The 18,712-nt window shown below is 41.3% G+C and overlaps 1 protein-coding gene across 1 annotated transcript in view; it reads right to left on the bottom strand.

The window, feature by feature from the left end:
• LOC145391352 (uncharacterized) overlaps positions 1 to 18,415 on the bottom strand; it is a 210,905-nt gene extending 192,490 nt beyond the window's left edge. The window contains exons 1-2 of the mRNA XM_080265950.1: positions 18,239 to 18,415; positions 9,015 to 9,186 (exon numbers count right to left, since the gene is read on the bottom strand). Coding sequence (XP_080122076.1) covers positions 9,015 to 9,186; positions 18,239 to 18,415 — 349 coding nt within the window. The remainder of the gene's footprint in view (positions 1 to 9,014; positions 9,187 to 18,238) is intronic.
• Between the last annotated feature and the right edge of the window lie 297 nt (positions 18,416 to 18,712).

The raw sequence follows: 18,712 nt of genomic DNA, 5'->3' as shown, positions 1-18,712 counted from the left end.
AGCGTGAACTGGCTAATTTATCCATGATAATGATGGACAGAGACTACAATATTTCTGGTGAATCGTGTGATGTGCCGGTGGAGGAAATGGTGATAAACTACGAGTGCTTAAGTGTCCCAAGTTCATCCTGGCTCCAAAGGAAAGGAGCCCTTAGTTACTGGAAGTGACAGGGTATAACACAGTGTAAATAAAATAGATGTGTAAATAATTACTAATATAAGAATATGAGTACAATTACTTGGAGTATTGACAGTGAAAGCTTTGCTCTCTACGCTAGTTTACTGAACGAGAAAATTAATGCCTGGAGTGAAAATAAACTACTATTACTGAAGGAAACGTATGGATAAATACTGTATATATACATAAGTGTAATAAAGTACTAGGAATATAAAGTGTGAGTGTGTTTATAAATAATAAATGACAGAATGCCAACAGGGAACAAACGCGGGTGGGAAGCTGGTACAGTAAACCCTCATTATACGATGGGGTTCCGTTCCTGAAAACCCCATTGTAAAGGAATCCATCGTATAGCAATCCCATTATAACATGAAGTCAATGGAGATATGTTCCCAGACGTGCCTAAACTCTCACATACACACACCTTAGCACTCACATCATGAAATATCCTTATGTTTAAACATTTAAAGTAACACATTAATAGTGAACAAAGAGAAAAAAGCATTAAAACTACAGTATACAGTAGATCTTACCTTTACTGAAGCAAGCAATGGTTGTTTATGTGGTTCCTAGACAATTCGCCATGAAGTCGACAATTCGTCGTCATAATATGGACGTTCCCCGTCAGGACAATTCCCCGTCATTCTATAAACATACTTGTTACTGATTAACTGATACTTTAATAACTAATTCTCAGGGGGATCTATCAAAGTCTATTTTCATTCAATAGCATTGGCTTTGGATATCATTTGTAAGTTGCACTTTTAGACAATATTTAACTTGTTTCTACCTTGCTGTAGTTGACTTTGAATTATGTTCTAGCATCACCCACAGCTGTTTTCATTAATTTCCATTGGTACTACAATATCCTGGGTATATTTTAAAATGACTTTGAAGAGGTACAAGTACAGTACTAAAAAACTAGTGTACTTCCGAAATAAACTGATATAAAAATAAACGACGGGGAATCATCCTGACGACGAAAAGTCCCGATGGCGAATTGTCTTGTTATTGTTGTGATGGCGAATTGACTTGATGGCGAAATATCCCGAAACATTTATACAGACGTAACATGAAGATTATTTGTATAATTCCAAAGTATGTCGATCATTCACTTAAGGTAATTAGGCATTTATATAAATGCCAATGTCTCGTATGTAGCCTTATGCTAAGATGAAGGATCGATCATAAATCAGCTGATTCACGTTTCAATATATTATTATTTTTCATATAATGCCCATGATTTGATGCCATATTTTACATTTACTATACAAACAATAAACCACCATCACTTTTATAACTTACATAATTAAAAAACTAGTGTACTTGCTAAATACACTGATACGTAAATAAATGATGGGGAATCGTCCTGACGGCGAATTGTCCCTACTCGGCCTCACTGTCACAGGGACTCACAGCCCTCACTCATCAATGTCAGAACTGCCTGGCTGGGCAGGGCTAGCTAATGAGGCTGGATCGGTGGACAAGTGTGTGTGGTCTAATGCCGACAGTGTGAGGACGTTTTTGTTGCGTTTGCACATTCGCTGTTCACTGAGCCGCGGATGATCCATCGTTGTTCCAAATCGTTCCCATTGTATAGTGGGCATAGGGTACCAAAATTTTGACAATGTATAAGCAAAATATCGTACAATGAGGCATTGTATAATGAGGGTTTACTGTACATGCTTGTAATTTAAATTGCTTTCAGTGTTTTTTTTTTGATGTATGGATTCCAAACTACTTGAAAATCATAGAATGGTGTTTCTAGCGATAATATCAGGTTGTGGTAATCATATTACAGTAATCACTCCAATATCTGACGTAATAGAGCCCTAGGTAGGTCTGGATATTGGGCCCCAGTTTATGGACTTGTACTTATGGACCCTAACTCAGAGAAACACCTATACAATGCCCTCTGGACATGCATAGCACCTATTTAAGACCCAAATCACAGCAATAGGGCACATAAATGACTGAAATAAATGCAAAAGAAACATAAAATGAGGGTTTAAAAGTATGTTCATACATTAATAAACATTCTGGTGACTGGCTCCTGGACTGGTACTTATGGACCCTAACCTAGCCTAACTCAGAAAAACACCTTCCTACTGCACATGCATAGCTCCTAACACCCTATTCACACCAATAAAGGACATTAAAGAGTGAAATGAGGTAAGTATAGTATGGAAAAAAGTACAGTATGAAACATTCTGCCTACTTACAGCAAGTCCATGGCCACCTCGATGAATAACCGCCCCCTCTCAGACTCTGACAGTAAGAAGGATTTCCTGAAGCACTTGCAGTACACTGTTCCTGAAGTCTTGCACTGAACTTAGTCAATCACACACAGAAGTCCGTTCTCTTCACAGTGTGCACTCTTCTTTAACTAATGCTCCATTGTAACTTACTAAGTACTGCACTTTAACTTTTCCCATTCTTATAATTTTCCAAAGCCAAAACAAACAAGTCTATTTATGTTAAATTTTTTTCCAACTGAGTCTTTTCTCTCACAACTGTAAATCCTTAACACAACACACTGCTTTTTTCACTGCACAACACTCTAAGTTCCTGTGTGGTCTAGTGGAGAAGTTCTTGCTGTTTATTCACTGTCGTGCGGGATTCCCAGTGTCTTCGTCTGGTAATGGATGACCTCCTTGATGAAGTGGCGGTGGAACCAGTCTTTGAAGATCACAGCTGTGAACCATGCCTTCAAAGAATGGTACCAGACGACAGAAAGGACATCCATCACCCCATGAAGGCACCGAGGCTGCTTTGCGCAGCCAACAACAACGGGCTTAAGCCGGTGCATGCCGTTAGCATTGGCACAACACAAAGCAGATATCCGTTCCTTGGAGAGCTTGCGGCCAGGTACACGCTTCTCCGTCTCCTCGGCTAGAGTGTTCGTTGGCAGCGAGCGATAGAATAGGCCAGTTTCGTCTGCGTTGTAGACTTGACCGAGAGTGAGGCCCTCCCTGTCAACTCCATCCTCTTTAGCGTCCAATGCTTCGCCATGTGCTTTACGGTTGGTAAGGCCACGCCGTAACGTGAACGCAAAGAGCCAACCTTCGGATGCCTTGAAGTCTAGGGCGTCATGAAGCCTGGCGAACTTCTCAGCAACAGCCTTCAGCTCCATTCCACATACCATCACACCAGCAGCACGTTGTTGTCGATACCAAATCAACGTGGATCGGTCGATTTCTGCAAACTTGGGGGTAAACATAACCTTCCTTTCCACGTTGCGTTTGCTTCTCAACAAGTAGTCAGCCGTGTACTGCATGAGTCTGTCTCGGGATCTCTTGATATCGAACAAAGTAGACCGGGCCAGGTTAAACTCGCGGAGAATGCGGGAAGAAGACCACCCCGCATCTACTTTCTCCAATATCTTCCGCTTCTTCTCCAGAGTCAACACCACTCTCTTCCTTTTCTCAGGTGGCGGGGCCATCATCACACACACTAAGAGGAGGCCCGAGAGCAGCAGGAGTCCCTGCAGCAGGTAAGGCACCACCACAAAAGCGATCACGTGGGCAGCCATAACGACGAGCATGCACTCGCGGTGAGAGACAGGCGGAAAGTGGGGAGGATGCAGCGGCGCTCTATTGGACGTTGGAGGAATGATGCACCACAACAATGCTCTCCCGCGCAGCGCATGGCAAGTTCAAATTACGGCCGGGATTTTTTTTTTTTTTTTTTGGGGGGGGGGGACCATTTTGGGAATATTGGATCCCCGGACGGTTATGTCCGGGTAGTGGGGATGTTCGGATATTGGGCATCCGGATATTAGAGTGATTACTGTACAGGGTGACAGGAAGTGGAAAGTGGAGACTTCATTACCCAACTTCAGAAGTCTCCACAAGTACTACAGTAGTCGATGAAGGCTCAACAAACATCCCAAGAGAAAGCTGAAGGTATGTGCCATATGCTTATGTAATTATAATATTCTAGGACTAATAATTGATTTTTGGCAAATATTTTTAAAAAGTCAGTCGGAGTGTGAATATCCCCGCATGAGGTGCACGGACCGCCTCTGACATGCCCGCGTTTAAGGGGTTAAGGGTTAAGAGTGCAATGTAATATATATTCCCATAACAATTTGGCAACCTCCTGCCAGGACAGCTCTGTGACGTAATATTAATAACCTTGGCCACATACACAGTGCTTACTCTTACCTACGTAACTATAATCAGTAATCATGGCCCTAATGAGTGACAGTGATCTGAAAGCATTTTCGGATTCTAAGCCTTCTCCAACTAGAGTGAAAACACTCACAAAACATGAGCTCATACTACTTGCCCAGGCCTTACAGTTGAGATTTTCTGCCTCAATCACTAAATTACTTGATTTAATACTGGACACCACGCTTGAGCAAATTAAGTCTTCCATAGTTAGTTCTGAGCCATCTGATATTGCATAAGGTGTTGACCCTGAGCCTTTGGCATCAGAGATACCTGGCTCTAGTGATTTTTCTGCTCATGATACTGGTGACAATGTGAAACTTCAGCTAGCTAGAATTAAGCTGAAAGAACTTGAAGTGCAAGCAAAAATGAGAGAAACAGAATTACAAGCTCAAATGAGACAAAAGGAAATGGATCACAAATTCAGACTGAAGCACCTTGATAGTTTACCTGGAGATAGTAGTTCATCTGCCAGGGAATCTTTTGATGTTGCTAGGAACATTAAGCTTGTACCTCCCTTTAATGAGCACAATGTCACTAAGTACTTCCATGTGTTTGAAAAGGTGGCAGATCGCCTTTCTTGGCCAAGAGACTCTTGGATAGAACTGCTGTAGAGTGTTTTGAAAGGAAAAGGTCAAGAGACTTATATTTCTTTACCAGCTGATCAAAGTGCTAACTATTATCGTTTAAAAGATGCCATTCTCAAAGCATATAAACTCGTGCCAGGGGCATATAGGCTTAAATTTACATCTGCCTTTAAACAGAAGGATCAGACCCACGAAAATATGCTAGAGTACTCATAGACTTATTTGATTAAAGGCTGCATTCTAAGAAAGTTGATTTTTGTAAACTGAGAGAATTAATGATCTTGGAGAACTTCACTGGCAACATAGATAGGGATGTTGCTACACACCTAGTGGAGAAAGATTTAGATACTCTAGCTGAGGCTGCTGTTGTAGCAGATAATTATAGTATAATTCATAAGCATGAACGTAAGCCTCAATTATTAGTTGAGGGTGGGAGAGTAAACCAACCAGTTTTTGTGAACCCTTCTTCTGGTAAAGGAAAGTTAATGTCAAGTGACACTAGTGAGAACATTGCAACCCCAGAGTATGTTAGTTCCACAAAAGTAAGTGAGGACAGTGTTGTCAGAGGGTCAAGAAAAAGTGTCAGGTTTTGCCAGTATTGCCAGAAAACGGGGCACTTGGAGGACTGGTGCTGGAAAAAATGAGGGGAAAGTTCCAATGTGAAACCTATTACGTTGGTAAACTCTTGGGGATCTTCTGATACCAACAGACAGCAGCCACCCACAGATATTGTTAGCAGTTGTCAGACACAACCCCAGCAGGTGCATATTGTTGATATGGCCAGAGTGGAGCTGTCAGTGGTTGATAGACAGACTCCTGTAGGGTCATTGTTAGACACTAGTAAGACTGGAGCAGTGCAGCCATCAGGATTAGGTAAGAGTGGTAATAAGACTCCACCAGAGTGTCCTCCCCCAAGCAGAATACAAAGTGACTCCTTCCCAGATCATTGATTTGCTAACTTCATATCTAAGGGGTTAGTTTCACTTGATGGAAAAGGTGGTAAGGAAGTCACTATACTTAAAGACACAGGAGCTTCACAGCCATTAATGCTGAAGAGGCTTGTTGATGTAGGTGACCCTAATGAATGTCTTGTTGCAGGGTATAGCTGAGTTTGTATCTGTTCCCCTAGTTAAGGCGAAGCCCCAGTCAGAGTTAGTTACTGGTTCAGTGCATGTGGGTGTTGTTGACTAGCTACCTATACAAGGGGTTACTTTCCTTTTGGGAAATGACTTAGCATGAGGACAAGTGAGTGTTGTCCCCTGCGTGTCAAAAACTTCCGAGTGAGGATAGGACTAAAGAGTTGGAAGTTGTATGTCCTAAATTGTTTCCCGCATGTGCTGTAACTAGAGCCATGATGGTGAAAGCCAGCCAAGAGAATGTTGACGATAATGGCACTGGTAATGTCAATGATGATATTGGGCTTGGTGATACCTTTTTCGCCTAGTTAAATGACTCAGAGGTTCATGATTCTCCCCAGACTGATGTAAGTGCAAAGTTAGCTGATATGCAAAGATCTGATCCAAAGACTGCCACTTTAATTGACTCTGCAGTTAGACAAGGTAAATGTGAGTCTGAATTAACAGAATGTTATTACTGAAGGCCAAACTTTTTTTTTTTTTTTTAAATGGGTCCGACTCTGGGCATAGGCTGCACAGCCTGCTCCTAAGGCCCAGTAGTCCTCCTGCATACCATACACCTCTACATGTCACCACTTTGGCACTAACACCTAATGTCCATATTGAATACATGCTAAGGCTGTCTCATACAGGACTGGTGTATTGGTATTAGCGGGGGAATTTTTACATGTCGGTGGATCTCTGGTAGATCAGTAAAGTCTGATTTCATGAAATGCAAATCCTTAAACTGTTCCCTGCCCCAGCGGGGATTTGAACCTGGGTCCGGTAGAACTGCAGGCCACCTCTCTACCGACTGAGGTACCGTCTCCCCCTAATACAAAGATGGAGACCACCTAGTGTTGCGCATGATAACGAGTGGGAGACCGTACATCAGATGGTGGTTCCAAGACCCTACAGGGAAAAAATTATGTCCAATGCTCATGATTCTTCTTTAGCAGGTCACTTAGGGGTTAGGAAGACTCTCTTCCGCATCTGGCAGCATTTTTACTGGCCAGGAATCCGTTGAGATGTCTAACGGTTCTGTAGGTCATGTCACAGGTGTGACATGACCTACAGAGCAATAAGCCCATGACCTACAGAGCAATAAGCCCATCCTTGCAATAAGCAAGTACAGTACTCTCTCCAAACACAAAACAAAATAGTCAGAAAAATACAGAGTATAAACTGGAGGAATATGAATTGGTAAGGACTGTCTGCTGAAAGTTAAACATACATTTAGCGCTCATTCTTTTGTTCATTTTTGTGTGTATGTGTGAAACAGAAAGTACAGATGCAAACAAAACTGTATTCCATTAACCTCCTAGTAACCTCCAGCGTTAAAAAACCCTTTACAGTACTGGTGTCAGAGATGATGAATGAGCACAAGCTATAAAAAACTGTGAACAATTACAGTACGGGAATGAAGGTCACTGGTATGTTTACATGACTCTATGTTACCATCCCAAGCAGTCAGGCGGTCGCATAATCTCAGATGTTTTCTCCCAAGTGGCACATGCACCATAGCTTTGTGAATTCTTCCGTGAATCATAGTGAATCATAGCACTGGTTTAGGAAGCTAAAAAACACACTGCTAGGTGCACCACATGATTCTCTTCACATCTTTAAAGAAAATAATTTGATTTCAGAAGAATAGAAGAAACTTATTCTACATACTCAAAGATGGATTAAATTTCTTCCATTGTGTCAGAAACTATCATATGTATGGCTTAATAGCTTAACCCTTCAATGGCCATAGGTTCAGAAATTTGTGTGCACCCCTGGCCGGCCACGGATTAGTTTTTGAAGAGTTCCAAAATCAGTTTATTTTTCTTAAAGATGTGAAGAGAATTGTCCGGCACACCTACCAATGTGTTTTTCAGCATCCTAAACCCATGCAACGATTCGCTATGATTCATGGAAGAATTAACAAAATTATGGTGCATGTGCCACATGGCAGAAAACATCTGAGATTAAGCGACCACCTGACTGCTTGGAATGGTAGCATAGAGTCGTGTAACCATACCAGTGACCTTCGTTCCCTTCCCATAATTGTTCAGTTTTTTATAGCTCACACTAACTCAACATCACTGACACTGGCACTGTAAAGGGTTTTTTAATGCTGGAGGTTACCAAGGGGTTAATGGAATACAGGTTTGTTTGCATCAATACTCTCTTTTTCACATATACAGTGCACACAAAAACAAACAAAAGAATGAGCACTAAATTAACTTTCAGTAGAAAGACCTTACCAATTCATATTCCACCAGTTTACTTTTTGTATTTTTCCAAGTTTAGGTAGTTAGGTTTGGTTAAATTATTAGGTACAGTTAAACTCTCGGTTATGTTAGTTTTAGTTAAGCACTTAGGACAGTCCCTTCCACCATTATGCTGTCACAGCTGAACAGCAAAAAACAAGAGGAAAACAGATTTAACATGCAACGCTTATTTATGGGTAATGCATTACAGTATCAGTGGTTCAAAGGCTATGCAATTACCGGAAAATGTCATAATCAGGAAGGTATTAAGAAGCACCGAATATCGAGAATTTGCAAGGGGGCTTGGAATGTAACCCTCACGAATTTGGGGGAGGGGGTGGTGTTACTCTACTGTATTATACTGTGCAATACTGTAATCAATACAGTACTATACACGAGTCTGAAAAATATAGAAACTAGTGAAGTAGTGAACATATACAAGTCTAATGACACAGTAGACCTACAAATCACAGATAACACTTCCTGGACGGCCGAGATGATTCGTTACATCTGCTGAACAATCACTTTCGTAAATGGAACTACTTCTCAAAACTGTTGAAATATTGTATCTACCGAAAAATCAGTTGCTTTTACTGTACTAACACAAATTTACTAGAGAATGTTTTCTCTACTCACCCACTGTTTCAGTCTGTAAAGACAGAAGGAATAAAGATACTTTTTACAGCACAATACATTAAATGGCCTGACCTGGCTGTGAGGGGTCTTGAGGTCGCTGGGAGTGGTGTGGAGGGCCTGGAGGGGGCAGTAGTAAAGGGTTAAGATCCACATAAACCTTCCCAATGGCATCATTGGCAGAATAGGTGTCATGGTCCATCAGTCGGATCTGCAGTGGCTCATCCTGCAAGTCCTGGTCATCAACCTGCCATTGAGCCATAAAGGAAACAGTAAACTACATTACAGTGTGACTAGTGTCTCCCCCACTTTAAAAAGTTGGTGAGCCACTGATGTAAATTATTATTTTTTTTTACTAATCAGCAAAATTATTATATCATTTTGCTCTAACATACAAGATAAATTAAATAAAATTGTCTACTGTATTTCTTCCACTGTTATCAATATTTGCCAGTTTTCCTCCAATGTACAGAACAAAATGCATGGAAAAAGTTGTGATATTCGGGAATCATCCATGACTTATAACTGGAATGACAAGAATACTGAGAGATTATTTTATGACAGCAAGTCTTCCTTTTCAGTCAGTCATGGTGGGGGCGCTCACCATCCACACACTCGATGTAGTGCTGCTCACGGATGTCTGCCCTTTCCTCTCCTCCCTCCTTTCCTTACTTCCTCTTCTGTCTTTCTTTACTTCATTCTTTCCTCTTCTTCTGCCTATGGGTGACTCTACACTGAATGGCAAGCCAAGTGGTTTCCTGTACACCAGGAAACCATTTACTACACTGGGTGGTAACCTATCCATCTATCTATTGCCAGAAGCCTTAATTCCTTAAACGGGGTTGCCACAAACAAACTGCCTCCACGTCACCCTGTCCCCCACCATTTCACTGCCCTGCTCCCAATTTGCATCCCGCTCTCTCATATACCTCTGCTCCAACTCGCCATCTCATCCTTGGCCTTCCCCTCCCTCTCTCCCCCTCTACCTCACTCACATACACTCTCCTCATCAGTCTCTCACACTCCATGTGGCCAAACCACCTAAATGTGTTTCCCCTAATGCTTCCCATCACATCCACACCACAACGCTCCTTCTCATCCTCATTTGTCAGTCTGTCTCTCCAAGTGACTCCACAGGCTCCTCTCAAATAACTCCTTTCCACTGCTCTCACTCTTGACTTGTGTCCCTCCAACAACGTCCAAGCTTCACTTCCATACGTTATATTTGGTATCACAATACTGTCATGTAATAACTTTTTACTTCCATGCTCATTTCCTTGTTTTTTAACACTGCCTTCAAGGAACCAGCAACCTTTCTTCCTTGTTGTACCCTTTCAAGCACTTCACACTCCAAACTTCCATCCTTCCTCATCACACTACCCAAGTACTTAAACATACTCACCTTCTCCATTTCCTCATCATCCAACCTCACTGTAAATTCGCTGACTTCACCCCTCTCGAAGACCAACAACAGTACAGGGAGTTTCCAAACACTGCCCTCTCTCATTAAGGCTGCTCCAACATCCACTGCCCTACCTTATATGTCTTTTATAACCCCATCCATATACAGATTGAACAACCATGGAGACATGACACATCCCTGTTTCAACCTAACCTTCAAGTAGAAAAACTCACTCAGTTCACGATCCACACATACTGCAGCCTTAGCACCCTCATACATACTCTTCACAGCATTCAACAACTTCCCATCTACTCCATATATTCTTAATTACTTTCCACAATCCTTGTCTATCCACCCTGTCACATGCTTTCTCCAAATCCATGAAGGCTGCATACAACTTTTCCTTCTCTAGAAACTTTTCCATTAAAGATCTAAGAATGAATATCTGATCTACACAACCTCTTCCCTTCCTAAAGCCTCCATGTTCTTCTCCAATTAATTCCTCTGTTATTTCCCTAACTCTGTCAATAAGTATCCTACCATATACTCTTCCTATTCCACTAAGAAGACAAATGCCCCTATGATTACCACATTCTTTTTCCCCTTTCCCTTTGTACAAGCAAATAATTATACCTGACTTCCAATCATTGGGGACTTCACTTTCCTCCCAGGCCAATCTGCACATCTTCCACATCCATTCTACTACTATCTCTCCCCCATGCTTCAGCATTTCACCACACACCATAAATACCTGGGGCTTTCCCCATTTTGATTTTCTTCATTGCTTCCACAAATTCCATCCTACTGATTTCTTCCTGTCTTCTCACCTCCCTCCTTCTACCAGCCATTCCCCGGCCACTTATACTTGCATTACTTTCATTCTCTATGTTCAACAATTCATTATAGCGTTCTCTCCATTTGCTCACTATTCCACCCTTCTCAACAAGTTTTCTACCATTTTTATCTTTCACTCCCCTACTAACTTCATTGAGACCCTGTCTCTCTTTACCTCTTTCCAGTACATTTTCTTCCATTCCCTCCTCTTGACACTAAAATTCCTTCCAAATTCCTCATCCACTCTCTTCTTACTATCTCTTAATAATCTGTTCACCTCTCTCTTCCTTTCTACATATAACTCTCTCTTCTATCTCTCAATTTCATCTACACCCCTATTTCTCATCAAATCATTATATGCTTTCTTCTTTTGTGCCACAGTCTGTCTCACCTCTTCATTCCACCATGCTGTTCCTTGCACCTCCTTTCGTCTTCTCTTCATCTCACACATCACCTCACATGCTGCACATATTTCCTCTGTGAATATTTTACACACATCTTCCAAGTCCCCCATCTGCTCCAATTCATATTTACCCAATCGCTCCTCCACTTCTCTCTTATATTTGGCCTTTTTCTCATCCTCTTGTAACCTTTCCCAATCATTCCTCCAATTCTCTCTTATATTCTGCCTTTTACTCATCCTCTTGTAACCTTTCCACTCTCCTTGCATATACTCCTTCCTCCCGTCCTTCCCTTCTTCTATTTTTCCATATTACTTGGACCTTGATTCTGACCACCACCAAGTGGTCAGAAAGTCCACTCCCCCAACCTCTACATGCTCTTGCATCCAATACACATCTTTGCATCCTTTCATCCACACACACATAGTCAATCATTGCCTCCCTTTCATTCAGTTCACCACCCACCATTCTCATCACTCACCATGTATACCTGTGGATCATTTTGTGCATGAAGAGAGTATTGGCTATCACCAACCCCCTTCCAGCACAAATGTCCACTAAAGCACTGCCATTCTCATCCATCTCAGCAGGCATATCCCACTCACCAACTACTCCATCCACCTTCACATTCCCTATTTTACCATTCATATCACCAATAAAAAATACTCTCATTCCTTCCAAACTTTTCCATGCACACTTCCACATTTGTTCAGAACTCTTTTCTCACTCTGCTTGCACGATCTTGTGTTGGCGCATACACACGCACAGAATCGCCCACATTTGTAGTCCAACTTTCAGTCATACCCACATAATCCTTGAACCAACTGATCCATACTCTCTTATATTTTCCTTCCATCTGTTACTCACAACAATACACACTCCTTCTTTTGCCCTCTCATTCTCACCTACTCCTGCACATATACCCCATCCATATTCCCATTCTCTCACACTTTCACCTCATCATTTGCACCCCTTACATTCCAGGTCGCCATCCGTATCAAGTCCTTTGTACGGTCCTTAGTCATCATCTTTTGGTCATTCATGGTCTGAAGCTTCTTGTTTGTATTTTTAGTTACAGGTAGTTGTTTTCTGGGGCGGGGCACTAACCCTCCGCCAACCCACTTGCTGTCATGTAGGGAACACTTGTCGGTTGGTTATAAGGTTACCACCCAGCGTTGTAAATGATTTCCTGGTTTACAGGAAATCATTTGACATGCCACTTGAAGTACTGTACAGCTACCCTAAAAACAGGGTACCACCACATTAAGTGGATGGATGATGGGTGGTAACCATATAACCAAATTATGGCACCTGGCGCTTTAGTGGGTAATTGCAGCGCTCCAATCGGATTGAGCCAGTGAAGGTTTACATCCAAGAGGTGGTTGGGGTTATTGCTCACGTAATGCCACTCAGGGATGAGTGAAGCTGGTCACTCTCATCTTAAATGTAAGGCCCAACATGCCCAGCCCAGGGCTCCTATGCTCCTCATGAGGCAAGGTAAGATTGGATGATGGATGGATGGATGGATGTATAAAGACATCCTGGAGGAGACCAATGCTTTAGGATCCATCACTGCATGAAAATGCAACAGGAGTACTAAGAGTTGGAGAAAATTTGTACCTTTTTAAGCAGATCAGTATCATAATAATAAATATCAATGTAAAGAGATCAGCAAGCAAAGTCACTCTACAGATACTATTTATTAGCATTAGAGGTCTAGAGCCTGATTCCTCTTATCAACAAGCTTTATTTATTTATTTATTTTTTTTTGGGGGTGGGAGAGTGGAAAAAGAATATTATCCACATATTCCCTGCCTACTTTTATACTGCACAAAAATGCATTATTTTCTAACATTAACATTACATACAAAGGATAAGCTGAGTAAAGTACAGGTTGTCCCCTACTTACGAATGGGTTACATTCTGAGAAACTTGTCATAAGTTGAGTTTTTCGTAAATCAAAAATGCATCTAATACACCTAACCAATCAAACATCATAACCTAGCCAAGCCTATCTTAAACATGCTTAGAACACTTACATTAACCTACAGTTGGGCAAAATCATTAACACAATGACTCTTTTATAATATAGAGTTAAATATCTCTCATGTTTATTATTGAATATTGCACTGGGATCGTCAATTCTGAAAGTCCGAGTTCACGTGCAATGGTCGTTGCCGGCTGGTTCACAATTCCCCATCTGGACGATTCCCTGTCACAACACACACAGGACAAGTCACTGTCGAGACAATTGGCCATCAGACAATTCCCAGTCAAAACATGAAAGTTTCCTGTCAGTTGGCTTAGAAACTTAAACTTACATACAATAATTATATACACATAATGAATGTAGGTTATTAGCATAATTTTAATGTACAGTCGTGGTCATAAATAATCACCTATCTTCCGGTACCTTGTGCCTCAAGCTGGCTCCTTTATGCGTGGCAAGTCACGGTGGAGTAAGAGGGACTGAGAGGGAGGGGCCAGAGAGAGAAGGGAAGGTGGGTGGGGGCACAAGTGATGGTGCAAATGTGGTGTGAGGGTGGGATGAGGGAGGGGAGGGGGGGTAGGTAGGGGAGGGAGAATTAAATGCTAAGTGGTGGCCACATAATTTGTCTATTTCCTTTTATTCAGGGCATGATATAAAGGAGTTAATATTCGGTAGATAATGCTGCATTGCACCTTGTATAGCGGTGTCAGATAACAAGCTTTAGATAGCTGGTAACATCAAGGGCAGGCTCGTGAGAGAAATATACTGACGTGACAGATCAAATATTAGTCCGGAGCCGGATATTTGGGTTTATCCGTGTATTTTGACTTCGGACGCAGAATGGAATCTGGATGGCTTTGACTTCCACAATGTTTATATAAGAAACTTCCTCTACCATTACATGTAATTAAATATTGGAACTAAATATCATATGCAACCTTCGACACAGCTGTGTCCACAATAAATACGATCATCCTCTCACTATATAGGCTACTCCCTCTATACAGTCACTATCATGTCAACTATTTTTTGGCATCTCTATATCAAAGGGCTATTTAAAATAACTGTGCATGAAAGGTAAATAAATATGATGTCTGTGCACATGGGTGGCTATAATAACAGTATCTCTCATTATCTGTTAGAATGAAAATGAAACTAAATCCTACCCAAACTCCCATTAAATATCTATGTCAATGTTTACTGACATTATTCAAGCCAAAGCAACCAGGAAAGCCTTAATAAGTAGTCCAGTGACCTCCTGCCTCAGTAACCTCTTGCAGTCTTCGCTGCACCGAGGAAACAATGTTGCTGGTGGTTTGCTGGTTTCGTCTGAGCTGGTGGTTTGCTGGTTTCGTCTGAACAGCTCCCACTCGTCCTTGGTGTGCTGGAGGAGGTGGGCCCATGTCCTCTCATTCTCTGGCTCTAACGCATTGACAATCTGGGCCCACACAGTCTCGATGGCTATGCCCTAACATCTGATCTGTCACGTCAGTATATTTCTCTCACAAGCCAGCCCTTGAAATCACCACCTATCTAAAGCTTGTTATCTGATGCCGCTCTACAAGGTGTAATGCAGCATTATATACCAAATATTAACTCCTTCACATCATGCCCTGAATGAAAGAAAAGAGACAAACAAATAATCTGACCACCACCTCACATTTTATTCTCCCTCCCCTACCTACCCTCCCTTCCCTTCCTCGCACCATCACTCGTCCCCCCACCCACCATCCCTTCTCTCTCATCCCGTCTTACTCCAGTGTGACTTGCCGCACATAAAGGAGCCAGCCTGAGGCACGAGGTACTGGAGGATAGGTGATTATTTATGTCCACGACTGTATATCAATCATTCACTTAAAGTTATTAGACAATTAAATACTGTATGTGCTAATATCTTGTATGCGGCCTTATGTTAATTGATGAAGTCAAAGTTACAATATATCAACTGATTCAAGTTTCAATATTATATTTTTTCTGTTAATACTGTACCAACATTTGATGCCACATTTTTAATTTAACATAAAAACATTAAACCAACATCATTTACAATTCAAATAACCCCAAAACTAGTATACTTGTTGGGTAAACTGATATGTAAATAAATGACAGGGAATCTTTCTAAGGGGGAATTGTCGCGGAATCCATGGGCTTGCCACCTTCACGCTGGGAAATTGAGTTTCATCTTAAGAGTAACTGCCTTTCTCTTCCTCTTCTCACAAGTGGCAGGAGAGACAGATGGGCACTTCGTACACATGACGGATGCACAAAACATAACGTATCTATGGGGGTAAAAAAAAAAAAAAAAAAAAAACTGACAACACAGAACACTGTAGAGCATCAATTGTCTATATTAACTACAGCCCAGGCAGCCTGGGACTCAGCTCGCTGCCACTGCATTGTACCACACAACACTAGCTTGGAAAAAGATCAAAATTCAAACTTTGAATTACAGTTTCCACATTTGTAAAGTCAAAAATTCGTAAGTTGACCATATGGAAAACAGGGACCACCTGTACATTGTAAGCCAGAGAAGACAGATGTAGAATGGTACAGATTTTTAGAGAAAGAGAAAGAGAAAGAGAGAGAGAGAGAGAGAGAGAGAGAATGGATTCCTCTCTCACTTTTACAAAAATTGTGAAGGGGAGTGGTCAAAGACAAAGTATTTCCATGTCTCCAAGTCCTCCAACAGGGTTGTCCTCCCTCCATCTTACACCACTCTCACTCATATACACTCACGCCCCATGATGCGATGGTTGAGTATGCGTTCAAGTGACAGAACAATCAATGAAAACTTATACCCAGTTTCAGGTTAAGAATAGCAAATATTGCTTATATGATATATATATTTTTTTAATGGCCATGAACAATGACCCAGTGCAGACATGAACCATTAGCACATGCCGACAGTCACATGTCTGAGTCAAGAGGGCCACCCAGTGTTTGTATGCACATCAAAACACCACAATTATCACAAAATAACAGTGCAAGTGCACAACAAATGGTACAGTGTGCAACATTACATGGAGAGAGAACTTTCTGTGTGTGAAATTCTGAAACTTGTGACTTGGAAAAAACTGCACAGCTCTCCCCCGGTCTCAAGGGGACCTAGTAACAACTCAATGCAGCCTAGGATATACATCAGGTGGGTGGCAAAAATGTTTTTTGAGATTTTAGGTTATGCGGCCCTTGACCCTCTCCTTATTCCTGATGAACCCGTGCTAAATTGAACTCAGTAAGCAATTTCTCAGCTGTGATCTGTTTTCACTCCCATCGCATAGCAGGGTACAACTGTAACTCTTCACAACATCCTTCCACTTCATTCTTAGTCTCCCTCTCCCCTTCCCCCTCAATTTTATTAACACACCAGTACACTCTCCAAGTGGTCTCTCTCACTCTTCATTTGCTCTACAGTACATGGCCAAACCATCTCCGAGTACCGTACTCCTGATAACATCCAGCACACCTACATCAACACCAGAATGCTCTCAAACTTCCTTATTTGTCTGTCTGTATTTTTCTCTACATAATACCAGAGATGTGCCGATACCAAGATGTTGGCTGATACCAATACTGATCCCGATACCCACTTTTCAGCCATACCGATACCGATACTAACAAATGGCCAATACTTTGCTGATACCGATATTTTTTATTTTGATTTGATTTGATTTTGATTTATTTGATGCTGGTAACGTGGCTGTTAACGCAGGAGCAATATAGTAATCGATACATAATATATGATGTTACATCACACATGTAATTATAATGTAATATAACATCATCATCATCTGTTTATCAGTGTCATGAAACATGAGTGTCTTGAATCAAATAATAAACCAGAAAAGTATCGGAGTATCAGCCATATTTTTACCTTGCCAATAGCGATACCAATACTACAAAAAAAAGGCTGATACTGCCGATACCAATACTATCGGCATATCCCTACTCAATACTCTCCTGATCTGTGTCTGTCCTGGAAAGTCCATGCTTTACTTCCATACAAATGCGTGGGAATACTGCTGTTCACATTTCACTAATCTATTCAAAAGTATTTACTCCTCCATCTTTGCTACTTAAACTTTATGAAACCCAGCAAACTGGCACATATTTCACAGAATCTGATTAATCTTGTTTTTAAATCTTATCTTTCAATACAGTAAAACCTTGATATAACAGACTTCAACAGACCAGAATTCGCTTTTATCAGACTCAAGGAGCTACCGGCCTAAATTCCTATCGGGAAAAAGTCCGATAAAGCCAGAAGCAGCCCGGACTGCCTGACCACTTCAGCTATGTTCACCACAATAAGGTAAATAAAAGACATGTTTATCTATGTACAGTACAGTATTATTATATATATTATACCATTTGATTAATGTAGTGAAATTATAACACAGTACAGTACCACAATGATAGTCAAAGCAGTTTAAAAACCATTCACGCAATACGGACTAATGTCTGATATGATATAATGGAAAAAGTCCAGATTAGCAGGGGGGAAGTCCGGATGTCGCTTTTATCGGAATTTAGCATTTTTCGGAATGGTTTGGGCCCCAATTAGTCCGTTACAGTGAGATCTTACTGTACTTCCTTTCCTCCCTTCCATGTATTTATCCTTCACTATTCAGTTCATTATTCTCTCTCTCTCTCTCTCTCTCTCTCTCTCTCTCACCTCAAAGATAAACCAATCTGAGTTCCATTGTGGGTTGAGACTCTTGCGGAACACCTCAGTCTTGTGAGTGACGCTGCCCAGTTTGACCTCCACATAGGCATCAGTTGTGTCTGATGACCTGTCCATCACAGGTAGGTTGCGGCCAGCCAGTATTCTCACTTTCACTTTCCCTGGCATCTAGAAGGGTTAAGAGGTTATTGAAACTCAAATGCTAATACAAAATCATTGGTAATATATCCTTTCCTAGGCAAATACACATTCACACCCTGTCCGTTAATACTGTACTGATGACATATCCATACTCCTAACACATACAAACATAGGCAACACAAAACCTCAACCCTGACATTCAGCACTTTCACTATATTGCATGTAACACACCAATTCCTGATTCATACTTAGCAAGCATTTACTGTACATCCCAAACAGCATCAATGCAGAATGATCTCCCTGAAATTGTGGTTAGAACTCCAA

Source organism: Coenobita brevimanus, chromosome 18 (genome assembly GCF_032717465.1).
Source record: "Coenobita brevimanus isolate Jiangsu-jjx chromosome 18, ASM3271746v2, whole genome shotgun sequence".
Classification (NCBI taxonomy): domain Eukaryota; kingdom Metazoa; phylum Arthropoda; class Malacostraca; order Decapoda; family Coenobitidae; genus Coenobita; species Coenobita brevimanus.
The sequence above is the reverse complement of the archived record's forward strand: the minus strand, read 5'-3'. Positions and strand labels throughout refer to the sequence as shown.